Source organism: Caretta caretta, chromosome 24, assembly GCF_965140235.1.
Source record: "Caretta caretta isolate rCarCar2 chromosome 24, rCarCar1.hap1, whole genome shotgun sequence".
In the NCBI taxonomy this organism is placed as follows: domain Eukaryota; kingdom Metazoa; phylum Chordata; order Testudines; family Cheloniidae; genus Caretta; species Caretta caretta.
Window position 1 is genome coordinate 17,853,752 of NC_134229.1, and position 14,914 is coordinate 17,868,665.

At 65.9% G+C, this 14,914-nt stretch overlaps 1 protein-coding gene across 2 annotated transcripts; it reads left to right on the forward strand.

Moving 5' to 3' along the window:
* Positions 1-708: 708 nt before the first annotated feature.
* KCNN4 (potassium calcium-activated channel subfamily N member 4) lies at positions 709-14,406 on the forward strand. 2 transcript variants are annotated; one of them, XM_075122840.1, is made up of 9 exons: positions 709-1,129; positions 3,455-3,550; positions 6,874-7,412; positions 7,867-7,996; positions 8,926-9,036; positions 10,002-10,120; positions 10,333-10,402; positions 10,987-11,164; positions 12,583-14,406. In XM_075122840.1, exons 1-9 carry the CDS (start codon positions 929-931, stop codon positions 12,588-12,590), a joined length of 1,452 nt encoding a protein of 483 aa, XP_074978941.1. In that variant the 5' UTR covers positions 709-928; the 3' UTR covers positions 12,591-14,406. The 2 variants fall into 2 exon arrangements, with proteins under 2 accessions (XP_074978941.1, XP_048684657.1); XM_048828700.2 differs by having other exon boundaries at positions 711-1,129; positions 6,874-7,283.
* Positions 14,407-14,914: the final 508 nt, after the last annotated feature.

Genomic DNA, 14,914 nt, shown 5'->3' on the forward strand with positions numbered 1-14,914 from the left:
TCCCACTGCTTTCCCCTGCCACCTTCCCCTGCTACCTTTCCTCCACCTTCCCCTGCCACCTTCCTGCTGCCTTCCCCTGCCGCCTTCCCGCTGCCTTCCCCTGCCACCTTCCCTGTGCCCGCTGCCGCCTTCCCGCTGCCTTCCCCTGCCACCTTCCCTTTGCCCGCTGCCACCTTCCCGCTGCCTTCCCCTGCCACCTTCCCTGTGCCCACTGACACCTTCCCTCCGCCTTCCCCTGCCACCTTCCTGCTGCCTTCCCCTGCCACCTTCCCTCTGTCTTCCCCTGCCACCTTCCCTGTGCCCGCTGTAATCTTCCTGCTGCCTTCCCTGTGCCCACTGCCACCCTCCCGTGCCACCTTCCCACCGCCTGCTGCCACCTTCCCCTGCCAACTTCCCTCCTCCTGCTCCTGCCACCTTCCCCTGCCACCTTCCCTCCGTACTAATACCCCTTCATCTATCTCTCTTCCACCTTCCCTTTATCTTTTTATCGCTCCGTCTCTCTCTCTTCTACACTCCCTCCGTTCTCTTCTCTCTCCGCCCGTCTCTTCCAAATTCCCTCCATTTCTCCATCTCACCTGCTCGTCCCTTTCTGGGGCTGTCCCATTACCTCTGCCAGGCTGACTTGCTCGCTGGCCCGTCTCTCCCCAGTCACTCCCGCCCGCCCTTTCGCAGCGACTCTCGTCCCCCTCCTTCCTTCCTTCCTTCCTTCCTTCCTTCCTTCCTTTCCCACCCCCCCGATTTCTCCAGCTCTCTCTTTTACTCTGGCCCCCCCTTTCCGCTCCGTGCCCCCTGCCCGCCCGCCTAGGGGTTGTGGCCCCCCTCCCTCGGTGTCACGCTGGCTGCGTGCTGGTTGCTGAAGCGCCACCGATGGGGGCCAGCCGGGGGGCCCCTCGCCCCCTGCCTGCCCGTGCCCCCCTGCGCCCATGAGATGGGAGTCAAGCAGAACGGCCCCGAAGCCACCGTCCTGCCCGTGCCGGGGGCGCCGGGCGAGAACCTGCGGCGGCTGCGGCTGCGGAAGAGGCTCCTGAAGGCCGAGGGGCGGCTGGCGGGCTGGGGCCTGGCCCTGGCGCTCGGGGGCATCCTGCTCATGGTGCTGCACACGGAGCTGGCCTGGTTCGGGGGCTGCAAGGTAGGAGGGTGCCCCTCAGCCCCGACCCACAACCCCCCCTCCCCCCGCTTCCCCGCCCCCAGCCCTGCCGGTGCCCCTCACTCCCGACCCGCAGCCCCCGGCCAGCCCAGCCCCGGGTCCACCCCCCAGCCCTGCCGGTGCCCCTCACTCCTGACCCGCAGCCCCCGGCCAGCCCAGCCCCGGGTCCACCCCCCAGCTCTGCCGATGCCCCTCACTCCCGACCCGCAGCCCACTGCCAGCCCAGCCCCGGGTCCACCCCCCAGCCCTGCCGGTGCCCCTCACTCCTGACCCGCAGCCCCCGGCCAGCCCAGCCCCGGGTCCACCCCCCAGCCCTGCCGGGGCCCCTCACTCCCGACCCGCAGCCCCCGGCCAGCCCAGCCCCGGGTCCACCCCCCAGCTCTGCCGATGCCCCTCACTCCCGACCCGCAGCCCCCGGCCAGCCCAGCCCCGGGTCCACCCCCCAGCCCTGCCGGTGCCCCTCACTCCTGACCCACAGCCCACTGCCAGCCCAGCCCCGGGTCCACCCCCCAGCCCTGCCGGTGCCCCTCACTCCTGACCCACAGCCCACTGCCAGCCCAGCCCCGGGTCCACCCCCCAGCTCTGCCAGTGCCCCTCACTCCCGACCCACAGCCCCCCGCCAGCCCAGCCCCGGGTCCACCCCCCAGGTCTGCAGGTGCCCCTCTCTCCCGACCTGCAACCCCATCCCGGAACTAGCTGCCACATGCTGGAATTCGGTGCCTGGTGGCAGCAGCCCTGGGCTGCAGAAACTTAATTATCCAAATCATTTATTTAACCAGCCATCAGCCATGGGCCGTTAGAGGGGTGGGAGTGGGGGTGGGAGGGTCAGAGTTGGGGGCTGGGAGCCAGAACTCCAGGCTTCTATCTCTGGATCTGGGAGGGGAGTGGGTTCTAGTGGGTTAGAGCAGGGGGAGGGGCGGGGAGCCTGGACTCCTGGGTTCTCATCTCGTCCCTTGTCGTTGAACCCAGGAGTCCTGACTCCCTGCTCTGGAATCTCGGGGGGCGGGGAGGAGGGGGTTGGCTAACTGCTGTGACTTTCCGGCGGCCAGTGGACCCTCCCAGTGATTACACGTGGGCTCAGCCTGGCTCAGTGTCTGGAACGGGCCCCTGGATCCGTTCTGGGCCCTCTCCCAGAACCCTCCCTTCTGTGGACATGTCTGGGCAGGAACCCGGAGCCGTGCAAAAACAATTTGTGCTGCAGGGGGGCAGGGTGGGGGCTCTCCCCTGGCAGGCAGAGCTGGCCCCAAAGCCCCAGCATGGGGCTGGGGGGGGGCGCTGTGCCGCAGGGAGTGCGGTGGGGGATTCAGTGGGGAAACCGAGGCACGAAGCAGCGATCATTTTGATGTCTTTCTGGGCACCAGCTCCCGGTACAGAGCTTGGTCATCCTGCTCCCGCTCTTGGCACCATCCAGCCCCATTTGCAAGAAGCCGCCAAGACTGGCTGCTCCGATTGTTCCCAACACAATCGCGCCCTTCACCGGGCGGGGGGTGTTGATTCTGGGCCAATGACAGGATAAATATTGATCAGGATGGTGGAGGTGGCAACTTCTCACATGGAAGGAGATCGATCAATCACTGCACAGGGCATGGGGGAGGGTAAACTGGGGTTTAGAGGGGGGGGGGGCTGGGAGCCAGGACTCCTGGGTTCTCTCCCTGGCTCTGGGAGGGGAGTGGGATTTGTGGCTAGAGCAGGGGGCTGGGAGTCCGGACTCCTGGGTTCTATCAGGGCTGGACTCTGGGTTCCCTGCACCTGCCGCTCTCAGAGCGGCCTGGCCCGCGCCCTGCCCCCTTCTCCATGGCGAATTCCCACCTTCCTCCCGGCCTCGCTCCAAACCCTCCACCTGCCCCCAGTGCTGTTTGCTCAGGGTGGGGCTGCGATCTGGGCTGGGCTGGAGGCAGTCACTTGCCGTCTGCCAGCAGAGCCGGGGGAGGCGGGGGGAATAGGCGGGGGGAAGGGGACGATCCCCACCCCGCTCCCCCCGGGGCCTGGCTGTGGTATCGGCCTTGGCTGGCGGCCGCTTTCCTGGGTCAATTACAAACGACAATGAGAGTTTGCAGTGAGAGCTTCAGGGCACGGGGGTCAAACGCCCCAGAGCCACCCACCCGGGCTGGGGCGGGAATGGGGCTCGGGGCCGCTCCCCTCTAGGGGCCCCCATCCGGCCCCAGGGCAGAGACTGGCTGGCTTAGGGGGCTGGGGAATGGGGCACGGGACGTTTCCCTTCTATAGGGCGCTGGCCCCCCATCCAGCCCCAGGGCAGGGCCTGGCTGGCTCAGGGGGTTTCACCCCCCTTTTCTCTCCCCCCCTCAGTGGTTTGCGTATCTGTTCCTGGTGAAATGCCTCCTCTCGCTCTCCACCGCCGCCCTGCTGGGCCTCATCCTCGCCTTCCACGTCAAGGAGATCCAGGTAAGGCCCCTCCCCGCAAATGTCGGCCAGCCCAGGGTCCTACGAACCTCCCCCCCGCCCGCCCACCGCCAGGCTTGCCCCTGATTCCCCCCACCCCCGAGAAGGCTCCTCTGCAGTGGGTGGGGTGGGGGTATGTTTGGGGTTCCCCTGTTTGGGACTGAAGCTCCCCCCAGCTGCTCTGAGCTCTTGGATCTAAAGTGGCCACCTCGTTATCAGCTCTTCCCAAGTCAAATTGGATCCTGGGAGTCCTGGCTCTGTCCCCCCCCCACCCCCCCACATACACTCTAACTACTAGACCCCCCACTCCCCTCCCAGAGCTGGGGAAAGAACCCAGGAGTCCTGGCTCCCAGGCCCCTCCCTGCACTCTAACCACTAGACCCCCCACTCCCCTCCCAGAGCCAGGGGAAGAACCCAGGAGTCCTGGTTCCCAGGCCCCTCCCTGCACTCTAACCACTAGACCCCCCACTCCCCTCCCAGAGCTGGGGAAAGAACCCAGGAGTCCTGGCTCCCAGGCCCCTCCCTGCACTCTAACCACTAGACCCCCACTCCCCTCCCAGAGCCGGGGAAAGAACCCAGGAGTCCTGGCTCCCAGCCCCCCACTCCAACCCCCCAAACCGGTGACAGAAAACGCACACTGACTAAATTTTTCCGTCTTCGGTTGGGGGCAGATTCCATCTAATCTCCCCAGATCAGGCTGAGTCTGGGCTTTTCTAGCTGCTGGTGGGTGGCAGGAGGTTGTGGGTTCATGTCCCCGCTGCACGCAGACATACACACTCTCTCTCTCTCACACACACAGAGACACACACAGAGACTCACACACACACCCGCACACAGACTCACACAGATACACAGACGCGCACAGAGACACACACAGAGACTCACACACACAGATACACAGACGCACACAGGGACACACACCCGCAGACAGACTCACACACACAGATACACAGACGCACACAGGGACACACACCCGCACACAGACACACACACAGATACACAGACGCACACAGGGACACACACCCACACACAGACACACACACACAGATACACAGACGCACACAGGGACACACACCCGCACACAGACTCACACACAGATACACAGACGCACACAGGGACACACACCCGCAGACAGACTCACACACACAGATACACAGACGCACACAGGGACACACCCCCGCACACAGACTCACACACAGATACACAGACGCACACAGGGACACACACCCACACACAGACTCACACACAGATACACAGACGCACACAGGGACACACACCCGCACACAGACACACACACACAGATACACAGACGCACACAGGGACACACACCCACACACAGACACACACACAGATACACAGACGTACACAGGGACACACACCCGCACACAGACTCACACACACAGATACACAGACGCACACAGGGACACACGCCCGCACACAGACTCACACACACAGATACACAGACGCACACAGGGACACACGCCCGCACACAGACTCACACACACAGATACACAGAGGCATGCAGAGACACACACCCGCAGACAGACTCACACACACAGATACACAGACGCACACAGGGACACACACCCGCACACAGACTCACACACACAGATACACAGACGCACACAGGGACACACACCCGCACACAGACTCACACACAGATACACAGACGCACACAGGGACACACACCCGCACACAGACTCACACACACAGATACACAGACGCACACAGGGACACACGCCCGCACACAGACTCACACACACAGATACACAGACGCACACAGGGACACACCCCCGCACACAGACTCACACACAGATACACAGACATACACAGGGACACACACCCGCACACAGACTCACACACACAGATACACAGACGCACACAGGGACACACACCCACACACAGACTCACACACAGATACACAGACGTACACAGGGACACACACCCGCACACAGACTCACACACACAGATACACAGACGCACACAGGGACACACGCCCGCACACAGACTCACACACAGATACACAGACGCACACAGGGACACACGCCCGCACACAGACACACACACAGATACACAGACGCACACAGGGACACACACCCACACACAGACACACACACAGATACACAGACGTACACAGGGACACACACCCGCACACAGACTCACACACACAGATACACAGAGGCACACAGGGACACACGCCCGCACACAGACTCACACACACAGATACACAGAGGCACACAGGGACACACGCCCGCACACAGACTCACACACAGATACACAGACGCACACAGGGACACACACCCGCAGACAGACTCACACACACAGATACACAGACGCACACAGGGACACACGCCCGCACACAGACTCACACACACAGATACACAGAGGCACACAGGGACACACGCCCGCACACAGACTCACACACACAGATACACAGAGGCACACAGGGACACACGCCCGCACACAGACTCACACACAGATACACAGACACACACAGGGACACACACCCGCAGACAGACTCACACACACAGATACACAGACGCACACAGGGACACACGCCCGCACACAGACTCACACACACAGATACACAGAGGCACACAGGGACACACGCCCGCACACAGACTCACACACACAGATACACAGAGGCACGCAGGGACACACGTGTGTTGTTGTCACAGCTGGGCGGGCTCGTGGCCCGCGGGGCGGAAATGGGAGGCTGATCTTGCGCGGGTGGAAGTTTCCCGCCCCAGGTTCTTGGGGCGGGTGAGCGAAGGGATCCTGGCTGTGAGTCACCCGCACACGCCTCTTGGCCCAGACAGACAGACACACGCACGGAGCAGGGCTCAGCCCCCCAAGCAATGGGTTACCCCCCCACCCACCCACACACCCACACACCCACACCCCGGTCCAGCCACTCCCGGGCCCCTCGAGGGGGAGAGTAGCTCTGGGTCTCCCTGCCTCTGCCCTGATGGCCCCTTATGGGGCAGGGCGGTGGGGGGCCGTGCCTGGCCCCTACCTGCAGCAGCTGGTTGTGGGGCTGAGCTCCCCACAGCCCCCAGCGGCCGGGGGTGGCGGCCGGGGGGGGTTGCTCCATTGAACTGAGGATCCTCCCCTAGGCAGGGGCAAATCCCAGAGAGGGAAAGAAAGATGGAGAAAGTGAAAACGAAAGAGAGAAATCGGGACAGAGAGAGAGGGGTGAAGTCAGGACTCCTGGGTTCTCTCCCCAGCTCCGGGAGGGGAGTGGGGTCTGGTGGGTTAGAGCCGGGGGGGCTGGGAGCCCGGACTCCTGGGTTCCATGCGCTCCCCCCTCCTCTCTCCCCCCACAGCTCTTCATGCTGGACAACTCGCTCCAAGACTGGCGCATCGCGGTGAGCGGCCCCAAGCTGGGCCTGATCCTGCTGGAGCTGCTGGTCTGCTCCCTGCACCCCTTCCCCGCCGGGGACCCCCCCTGCCTGGCCCCCGAGCTGGGCCCCCCGCCGCCCTTCCTGCCGGGGGCCGAGGTGCCCCTCTCGCTGCTGATGTTCCTGCGGCTGTACCTGGTGCCGCGGGCCGCCCTGCTGCAGAGCCGGGTGCTGGGGGACGCCTCGTACCGGACCATCGGCTCCCTCAACCAGATCCGCTTCCAGCACCCCTTCGTCCTGCGGCTGCTGGTCAACGGCCAGCCGGGCCGGGTGCTGCTGGTGCTCACCCTGGGGCTCTGGCTCACCGCCTCCTGGGTGCTGTCCGTCTGCGAGAGGTGCGGGCCGGGCGCGGGGCAGCCCCGGGGCAGGCTGGGACAGCGGCCCACTCCGCGGCCCAAGTGGACGGTGGGAGAGCCGCCGAGGGCCCTGGGGCATCGTGGGAAAGCAGGCGACTTTGGGCCCAGGTGCACGGTGGGAAAGTGGTCCAGGGGCCCGAAGCGCATCGTGGGAGAGTGGCCAACTTAGGGCCCAAGTGCACCATGGGAAAGCAGGTTAATTTAGGCCCAGGTGCATCATGGGAAAGCATCCATTGGGCCAAGGTGCATCATGGGAAAGTGCCCAAAGGCCCAAGGGCATCGTAGGGAAGCGGGCTACTTAAGGCCAGGTGCATCATGGGAAAGCGGCCGAAGGCCCAGCGGCGTGGTGGGAAAGCCGGCAATTTACGGCGAAAGAGCAGCATGGAAAAGGGGCCAAGCGGCCGGGTGCATTGTGGGTTGCGGGGCTCCCGCTGTAGGCCCAAGGGCATGCTGGGAAAGCCACCAGGCAGAAGGCCCAGGGGCATTGTGGGGGCAGGGGAGGGGGCAGGGCAGGCTCAGTGGGGGGGTCTCTGACGCTGTCTCTGTGACCCCCGTGCCGCAGGGAGAACGGAGCAGGGCACCTGGAGGGGACGCTGTGGGTGATCCCCATCACCTTCCTCACCATCGGCTACGGGGACGTGGTACCAGTGACGGTGTGCGGCCGGATGGTCTGTCTGTGCACCGGCATCATGGTGAGGGCCCTGACCCCCAGCACCGCGCCCCCTAGTGCCACCCGGGGCCAGTCCCCCGTTCCCGCCCCCTGCAGCACAGCGCCCCCCGGGGCTGCCATGGGGCCAGCCCCTCTCCCGCAACACAGCGCCCCCTAGTGCTGCCATGCGGCCACCCCCCACAGCACAGCGCCCCCTAGTGCCACCTGGGGCCAGTCCCCCGTTCCCGCCCCCTGCAGCACAGCGCCCCCCAGGGCTGCCATGGGGCCAGCCCCTCTCCCGCAACACAGCGCCCCCTAGTGCTGCCATGGGGCCACCCCCCACAGCACAGCGCCCCCTAGTGCTGCCATGGGGCCAGCCCCTCTCCCGCAACACAGCGCCCCCTAGTGCTGCCAGGGGGCCAGCCCCCCGTTCCTGCCCCCCTGCAGCACAGTACCCCCTAGTGCTGTCATGGGGCCACCCCCCACAGCACAGCGCCCTTTAGTGTTTCCCTGGGGCCAGCCCCCCACCCGCAGCACAGCGCCCCCTAGTGCTTCCCTGGGGCCAGTCCCCCCTGCAGCCCCCTAGTGCTGCCAGGGGGCCAGCCCCTCTCTCGCAGCACAGCGCCCCCTAGTGCTGCCAGGGGGCCAGCCGCTCCCTCCCGCAGCACAGCGCCCCCTAGTGCCACCCTGGGGCCAGCCCCCGTTCCCGCCCCCCTGCAGCACAGCGCCCCCTAGTGCTGCCATGGGGCCAGTCCCTTCCCCCTGCAGCACAGCGCCCCCTAGTGCTTCCCTGGGGCCAGTCCCCCCTGCAGCCCCCTAGTGCTGCCAGGGGGCCAGTCCCTCTCTCGCAGCACAGCGCCCCCTAGTGCCACCCTGGGGCCAGCCCCCGTTCCCGCCCCCCTGCAGCACAGCGCCCCCTAGTGCCACCCCGGGGCACTGCCTGGCTAGTCACATCCCCCGTCTCTGCCGCAGGGCGTTGGCTGCACGGCGCTGCTGGTGGCGGTGGCAGCCGACAAACTGGAGTTCAGCCGGGCGGAGAGACACGTTCACAACTTCATGCTGGACACACAGTGCACCAAAGAGGTGGGGCAGAACCCAGGCGTCCGGGCCCCCAGCCTCGAACCACCAGACCCCACAGCCCTCCCAGAGCTGGGATAGAACCCAGGGGTCCGGGCTCCCCCGCCCCCCGCTCTGACCTGGCTGTTTTACAAACGTCCTTCTGCGGACGGGGATGGGAAACGCTCCCGGCTTTCTGGGCTGACCCGGTGCCTGCTGGGGGGGAGGGGGCAGGGCCCCCCGGGCCATCCCGCCCCACAGCCGGGCCCTGACCCCCCGCCCCCGGCATGGTAGGGCTTGGCTGGGCCCCCATGGGCTGGTTGGCCTGCACAGGCTTAGTTGACACAGGGGCATTGTGAGAAAGTGGCCAAGCCCCGGAAATCCAGGTGCATTGTGGGACAGGGGAAAAGTAAGACCCAGTGCATTGTGGGAAAGTACCCATCCTCCAAGATCCACGTGCATTGTGGGAAAGTACCCATCCTCCAAGATCCAGGTGCATTGTGGGATGGGGAAATATTAAGGCTCCAGGAGCATTGAAGTGGCCAAGCCCTGGAAATCCAGGTGCATCGTGGGACAGGGGAAAAGTAAGACCCGGTGCATTGTGGGAAAGCACCCATCCTTCAAGATCCAGGTGCATTGTGGGATGGGGAAATATTAAGGCTCCAGGTGCATTGAGGTGGCCAAGCCCCGGAGATTCAGGTGCATTGTGGGACAGGGGACTAGTAAAACCTGGTGCATTGTGGGAAAGTACCCATCCTCCAAGATCCAGATGCATTGTGGGATGGGGGAATACTAAGGCCCCAGGTGCATGGTGGGAAAGTGCCCAACCTTGTAGCCCAGGGGCATTGTGGGAAGTATAGGGAGGAACCTCAGAGTCCAGGTGCTTTGTGCCCCTCCCCATCCCACCCAGCCCATGGGCCCCAGGTTGGGGCAGGGCCCAGCTGCCTCGGTGCATTGTGGGAAGGACCCTGACTGCTCTCCGTCCCCCCCAGATGAAGAACTCGGCCGCGAACGTCCTGCAGGCGGCTTGGCTCTTCCACAAGCACAGCACGGCCAGGGCCGGGCGCCGGGCCCGGAAACATCACAGGCGCTTGCTGGCGGCCATCCACAGGTGAGCGACGGCACCCGGACGCCTGGGTCCGCTCCCGGCCTCTGGAGGGTGGGGTGGTGGAATCTAGTGGTTAGAGCACAGGGCTGGGAGCCAGGACTCCTGGATTCTCTCCCCAGCTCTGGGAGGGGAGGGGGGAGCCCAGGGCTGGGCGGGCAGGGGGCTGGGGGTCGGGAGCGAGGGGCCCCGGCTGAGCTCGTTCTCCGGTTCTGCAGGTTCCGGGAGGTCCGGGTTCGGCACCGGAAGCTCCGAGACCAGGTTAACGCCTTGGTGGACGTGTCGCAGGTGAGTCCTGGCCGCACGTCCCAGCGGAGGGGAGTCTTCGATCTGGGGATCGCTCAAACCCCCGCCCCAGCCTGGCTTCCCCCTCCCAGGGCCCCTAAGTAACCCAGCCCCACACAGCCCCCTGCTCGGGGACAATAAGGTAGAAACTGTAGGGACTGAGCCAGGATGGGGGGCTGGGAGCCAAGACTCCTGGGTTCTCTCCCTGGCTCTGGGAGGAGAGTGGGGTCCAGTGGGTTAGAGCAGGGGGCGGGGGGGCTGGGGGCTAGGACTCCTGGGTTCTCTCGCTGGCTGTGGGGGACGGGGGAGTGGGGTCCAGTGGGTTAGAGTGGCTGCGGGGTGGGGGGGACTGGGAGCCAGAACTCCTGGGTTCTCTCCCCGGCTCTGGGGGGGGAGTGGGGTCCAGTGGGTTAGAGCCAGGGCGCTGCGGGTCGGGAGTGAGGGGCACCGGCTGAGCGGGCTGTGGGGCGCTGCTGCCCTCCAGGGGCTACACGTCCTCCCCCCGCCCGAGGCTTATCCTCAGGAGGGGCGTCTGACCCTTGGCCGCTTTCCCACGATGCCCCGGGGTTTTGTCCGCTCCCCCCCAGGTGCAGACGATTCTCTGCGACCTCAGCACCGGGCTCAGCACCTCCCAGCGCGGCCTGGAGAAGCGAATCGACGCCCTGGACCAGAAGCTGGACGCGCTGACGCGGCTGGTGACGGCCGCCCTGGAGGACAGACAACCGCAGGAGCCATGGCTGCTCCAGCCCCAGGACACCCAGACAGGTGGGCCCCGTGCCCCCCACTCCCGACCCGCAGCCCCCTGCCAGCCCAGCCCTGGGCTCCCCCGCCCACCAGCCCTGCCAGTGCCCCCCGCTCCCGACCCACAGCCCGCTGCCAGCCCAGCCCTGAGCTACTGCCCCCCGCTCCCGACCCACAGCCCCCTGCCAGCCCAGCCCTGGGCTCCCCCCCACCAGCCCTGCCAGTGCCCCCCGCTCCCGACCCACAGCCCCCTGCCAGCCCAGCCCTGGGCTCCCCCCCACCAGCCCTGCCAGTGCCCCCCACTCCCGACCCACAGCCCGCTGCCAGCCCAGCCCTGAGCTACTGCCCCCCGCTCCCGACCCACAGCCCCCTGCCAGCCCAGCCCTGAGCTACTGCCCCCCCTGCCCTGCCGGTGTCCCCCACTCCTGACCCACAGCCCGCTGCCAGCCCAGCCCTGAGCTACTGCCCCCCGCTCCCGACCCACAGCCCCCTGCCAGCCCAGCCCTGGGCTCCCCCCCACCAGCCCTGCCAGTGCCCCCCACTCCCGACCCACAGCCCCCTGCCAGCCCAGCCCTGGGCTCCCCCCCACCAGCCCTGCCAGTGCCCCCCGCTCCCGACCCACAGCCCGCTGCCAGCCCAGCCCTGAGCTACTGCCCCCCGCTCCCGACCCACAGCCCCCTGCCAGCCCAGCCCTGAGCTACTGCCCCCCCTGCCCTGCCGGTGTCCCCCACTCCTGACCCACAGCCCGCTGCCAGCCCAGCCCTGAGCTACTGCCCCTCCCCACCCTGCCGGTCCCCCTCACTCCCGACCCGCAGCCCCCTGCCAGCCCAGCCCTGGGCTCCTGGCCCCCACCTGCCCTGCCAGTGCCCCCCACTCCCGACCCACAGCCCCCTGCCAGCCCAGCCCTGGGCTCCTGGCCCCCACCTGCCCTGCCAGTGCCCCCCACTCCCGACCCACAGCCCGCTGCCAGCCCAGCCCTGAGCTACTGCCCCTCCCCGCCCTGCCGGTCCCCCTCACTCCTGACCCACAGCCCCCTGCCAGCCCAGCCCTGGGCTCCTGGCCCCCCCGCCCTGCCGGTGTCCCCCACTCCTGACCCACAGCCCCCTGCCAGCCCAGCCCTGGGCTACTGCCCCCCCCGCCCTGCCAGTGCCCCCCACTCCCGACCCACAGCCCGCTGCCAGCCCAGCCCTGGGCTACTGCCCCCCCCCCCAGCTCCACCGGCGCCCCTCACTCCCGACCTGCAGCCCCCTGCCAGCCCAGCCCTGGGCTCCCCCCACACCAGGTGTGCCTGTGAATTCACAAGCCCCCCTTTTCCTCCCCACCCCTTAGTGTGGGGGGGGGGCGGGCGGGGCTAAGGTGTGAAATGTAAATGGCCAGGACCCTCGTTTTGGTTCCCTCTGGGGCGAGTTTAACCTCTGGCTCTGTTTCTCTCTGCTCCGCAGGCCGGTGAGGAGGGGTTGACCCGGCGTTGGAGCCCAGACCCTGGTCCTGGGGGCGCCTGCCCCATAGAGGCCTGCAGGGACTCAGCCCTGTGTACCCTGAGTAGGGCTGAAGGAGACACCACTTGTGGGGCTGGGAATGGGTGGACAACAGCGCTACCTGGTGGCCGCAGCCCGGAACCGCAGTTCCAAAGTGCAAGAGGGTTACACGCCCGAAGGGGGGCTGTCAGCTCTGCGACGTGCCGGGGGGTGAAACACGGTGGGCACACGCCGTACTGGAGGGGATCCCCACTGAGGAATGATCCATGCAGGGGCCCACGCTTCGCGGCAGGACACCCCAGCTGCGAGCGGGCATGCGAAGACCCAGGCTGCAGAAGATGGCAAGGCACGTGCTTTGCACCAGATGTGATTGTGAACAGGCGTGCGAGGGCCCCAGGATGTGAGTCAGGGAAGACACACGCTTTGCACAAGGGGCTCTGGGATTGTGAAGGCTCCAGGGCATGAGACACGGCAAGCCCACACTGTGCACAAGGGTGAGCAGTGAATGTGAGCTGTTGTGCAAAAGAGCCAAGCTGTGAAACATGCTCAGCCTGTGCTTTGCCCCAGGGGCACCGTGATTGTGAACAGGCATGTGAGGGTTGCTGGCTGTGAAACACGGCAGACGCATGTTTTGCACCAGGGGCTCTGGTATGCGAGGGACCCAGTGTGCGAGACTTGGAAAGCACCTGCTTTGCACAAGAGGCTTTGGGATTGTGAGCAGCCGTGCGAGCCCCTAGAAACGTGAAACAGAGCACATGGGAGTCGTAACAGGTGCTGGCCCAGTGTGCACAGGGGCTGAGTGTGAAAGACAGCGGGTCCCCTCTTTAGACAAGACTGCGCACACTCACACCAGGTGCCCAGGAGGCAGATCACAGAGGGCACGACCCTCACCCGGGGCAAATGGCTGTGCGTACAGCACCAGGCGCGCCCAAGGCCGGTTCTTGTTGCTGACCAGCCTGGAGCACCATGAAATACCCAGGCTGGAACGGCCTCTTGAGCATGGGGTTTAATGTGGGGGACACCGGTGCCTTGCACATTTCAGCCAAGAGACAAACCCGGGGCCCTCGGCCCATTGTGGGCACTAGGGCCCTCCTGGTTCCCCCTCCTGCCCCAGACTGAGGGCACGAACCCAGGCGTCCTGGCCAAACCCAGCTCCCGTGATTCCCTAAACTCCCCGCTGCAGTTGCAGTTCTCCCTCACACACTGTCCTAAACCCCCGGAGGTGGCTGCATCATCACCGAGGGGTCCCTGTGTAAACAGCCCCTGCCCCCACCCCAGAGGTGGCCACATCTCAGCACCGGGCAAGGGGTGCCTGTCTAGCCATTTGGGCTCACGGTCAGGAACATCTCAGGCAAGTGGGGGGGGAGCAGGAACTGGAATCCCCTAAATTAACAGGGGGTCCCCATGACATGACAGTCCCCGGGGGTTAGATGCAGGGTGTGAATTACCCCGCAGAGGTGGCGGGAGGAGTTTCATGGCCATCAGCTCTTCGGGGCAGGGACCAGCTTTGGGGTTGCGGTTTGTCCAGTGCCTGGCGTCTGGGGGTGGGGGGCTGGGGCACCCCCACAGTCCCCTGAATGCGCAGCCGTGCTGCCATACAGCACCTGGCACATGGGGCCCTGGGGTGCCAGATGCCCAGCCATGGTGCCGTACAGCGCCTGGCGCGCGGGGCCCGGGGGTGATGGAGGCCCAGCCGTGGTGCCGTACAGCGCCTGGCGCGCTGGCTCACGGCAGTCTGATGGTCACAGACACAGCTGCTGCATTGGAAATAAAAGCCGTCTGCCCACCTGCCTGCCTCGGCCTCTCTTCCTTCTGAGCTCGGCTGCCCTAGGTCCAAAAATCCCCCCCCCCCAGCTGTCCCCTTCCCCACACCACCCCCCATCACAGGGCTCCGCAGCCCCTTCCCCATCCATCACCCCGACAACCTGCCAGCCCTGGACAAACCCCAACCCCGGCCACTAGGACCCTTCATTTTCAGCTCCCCCTCCGCCACACCCCCATTGTCCCCTTGCATCCTGCCCCCCACTATGTCAGCTCCCCGCCCCATTCACAGCCCCCATCTCCTTTCACTTACATCTTGCCAAGGCCCCCTCAATCCCAGGGACACCCCCTTTTCTACTCCTGCTGCCCTGTTTCCTTCACCCAGCCCTAGGCTCTCCCAGACACCTGGGTCTGTTCCTCGCTTGGCAGAGCTTGGCCTGGACCCCGGAAAGAGAAGGGAGGCCTGCGCGGAGGGTGTGGGGGGGTGCTAGAAAAGACGGGGGACCAGCTTCAGGGAGTCTGAGAAGCCCCTCAA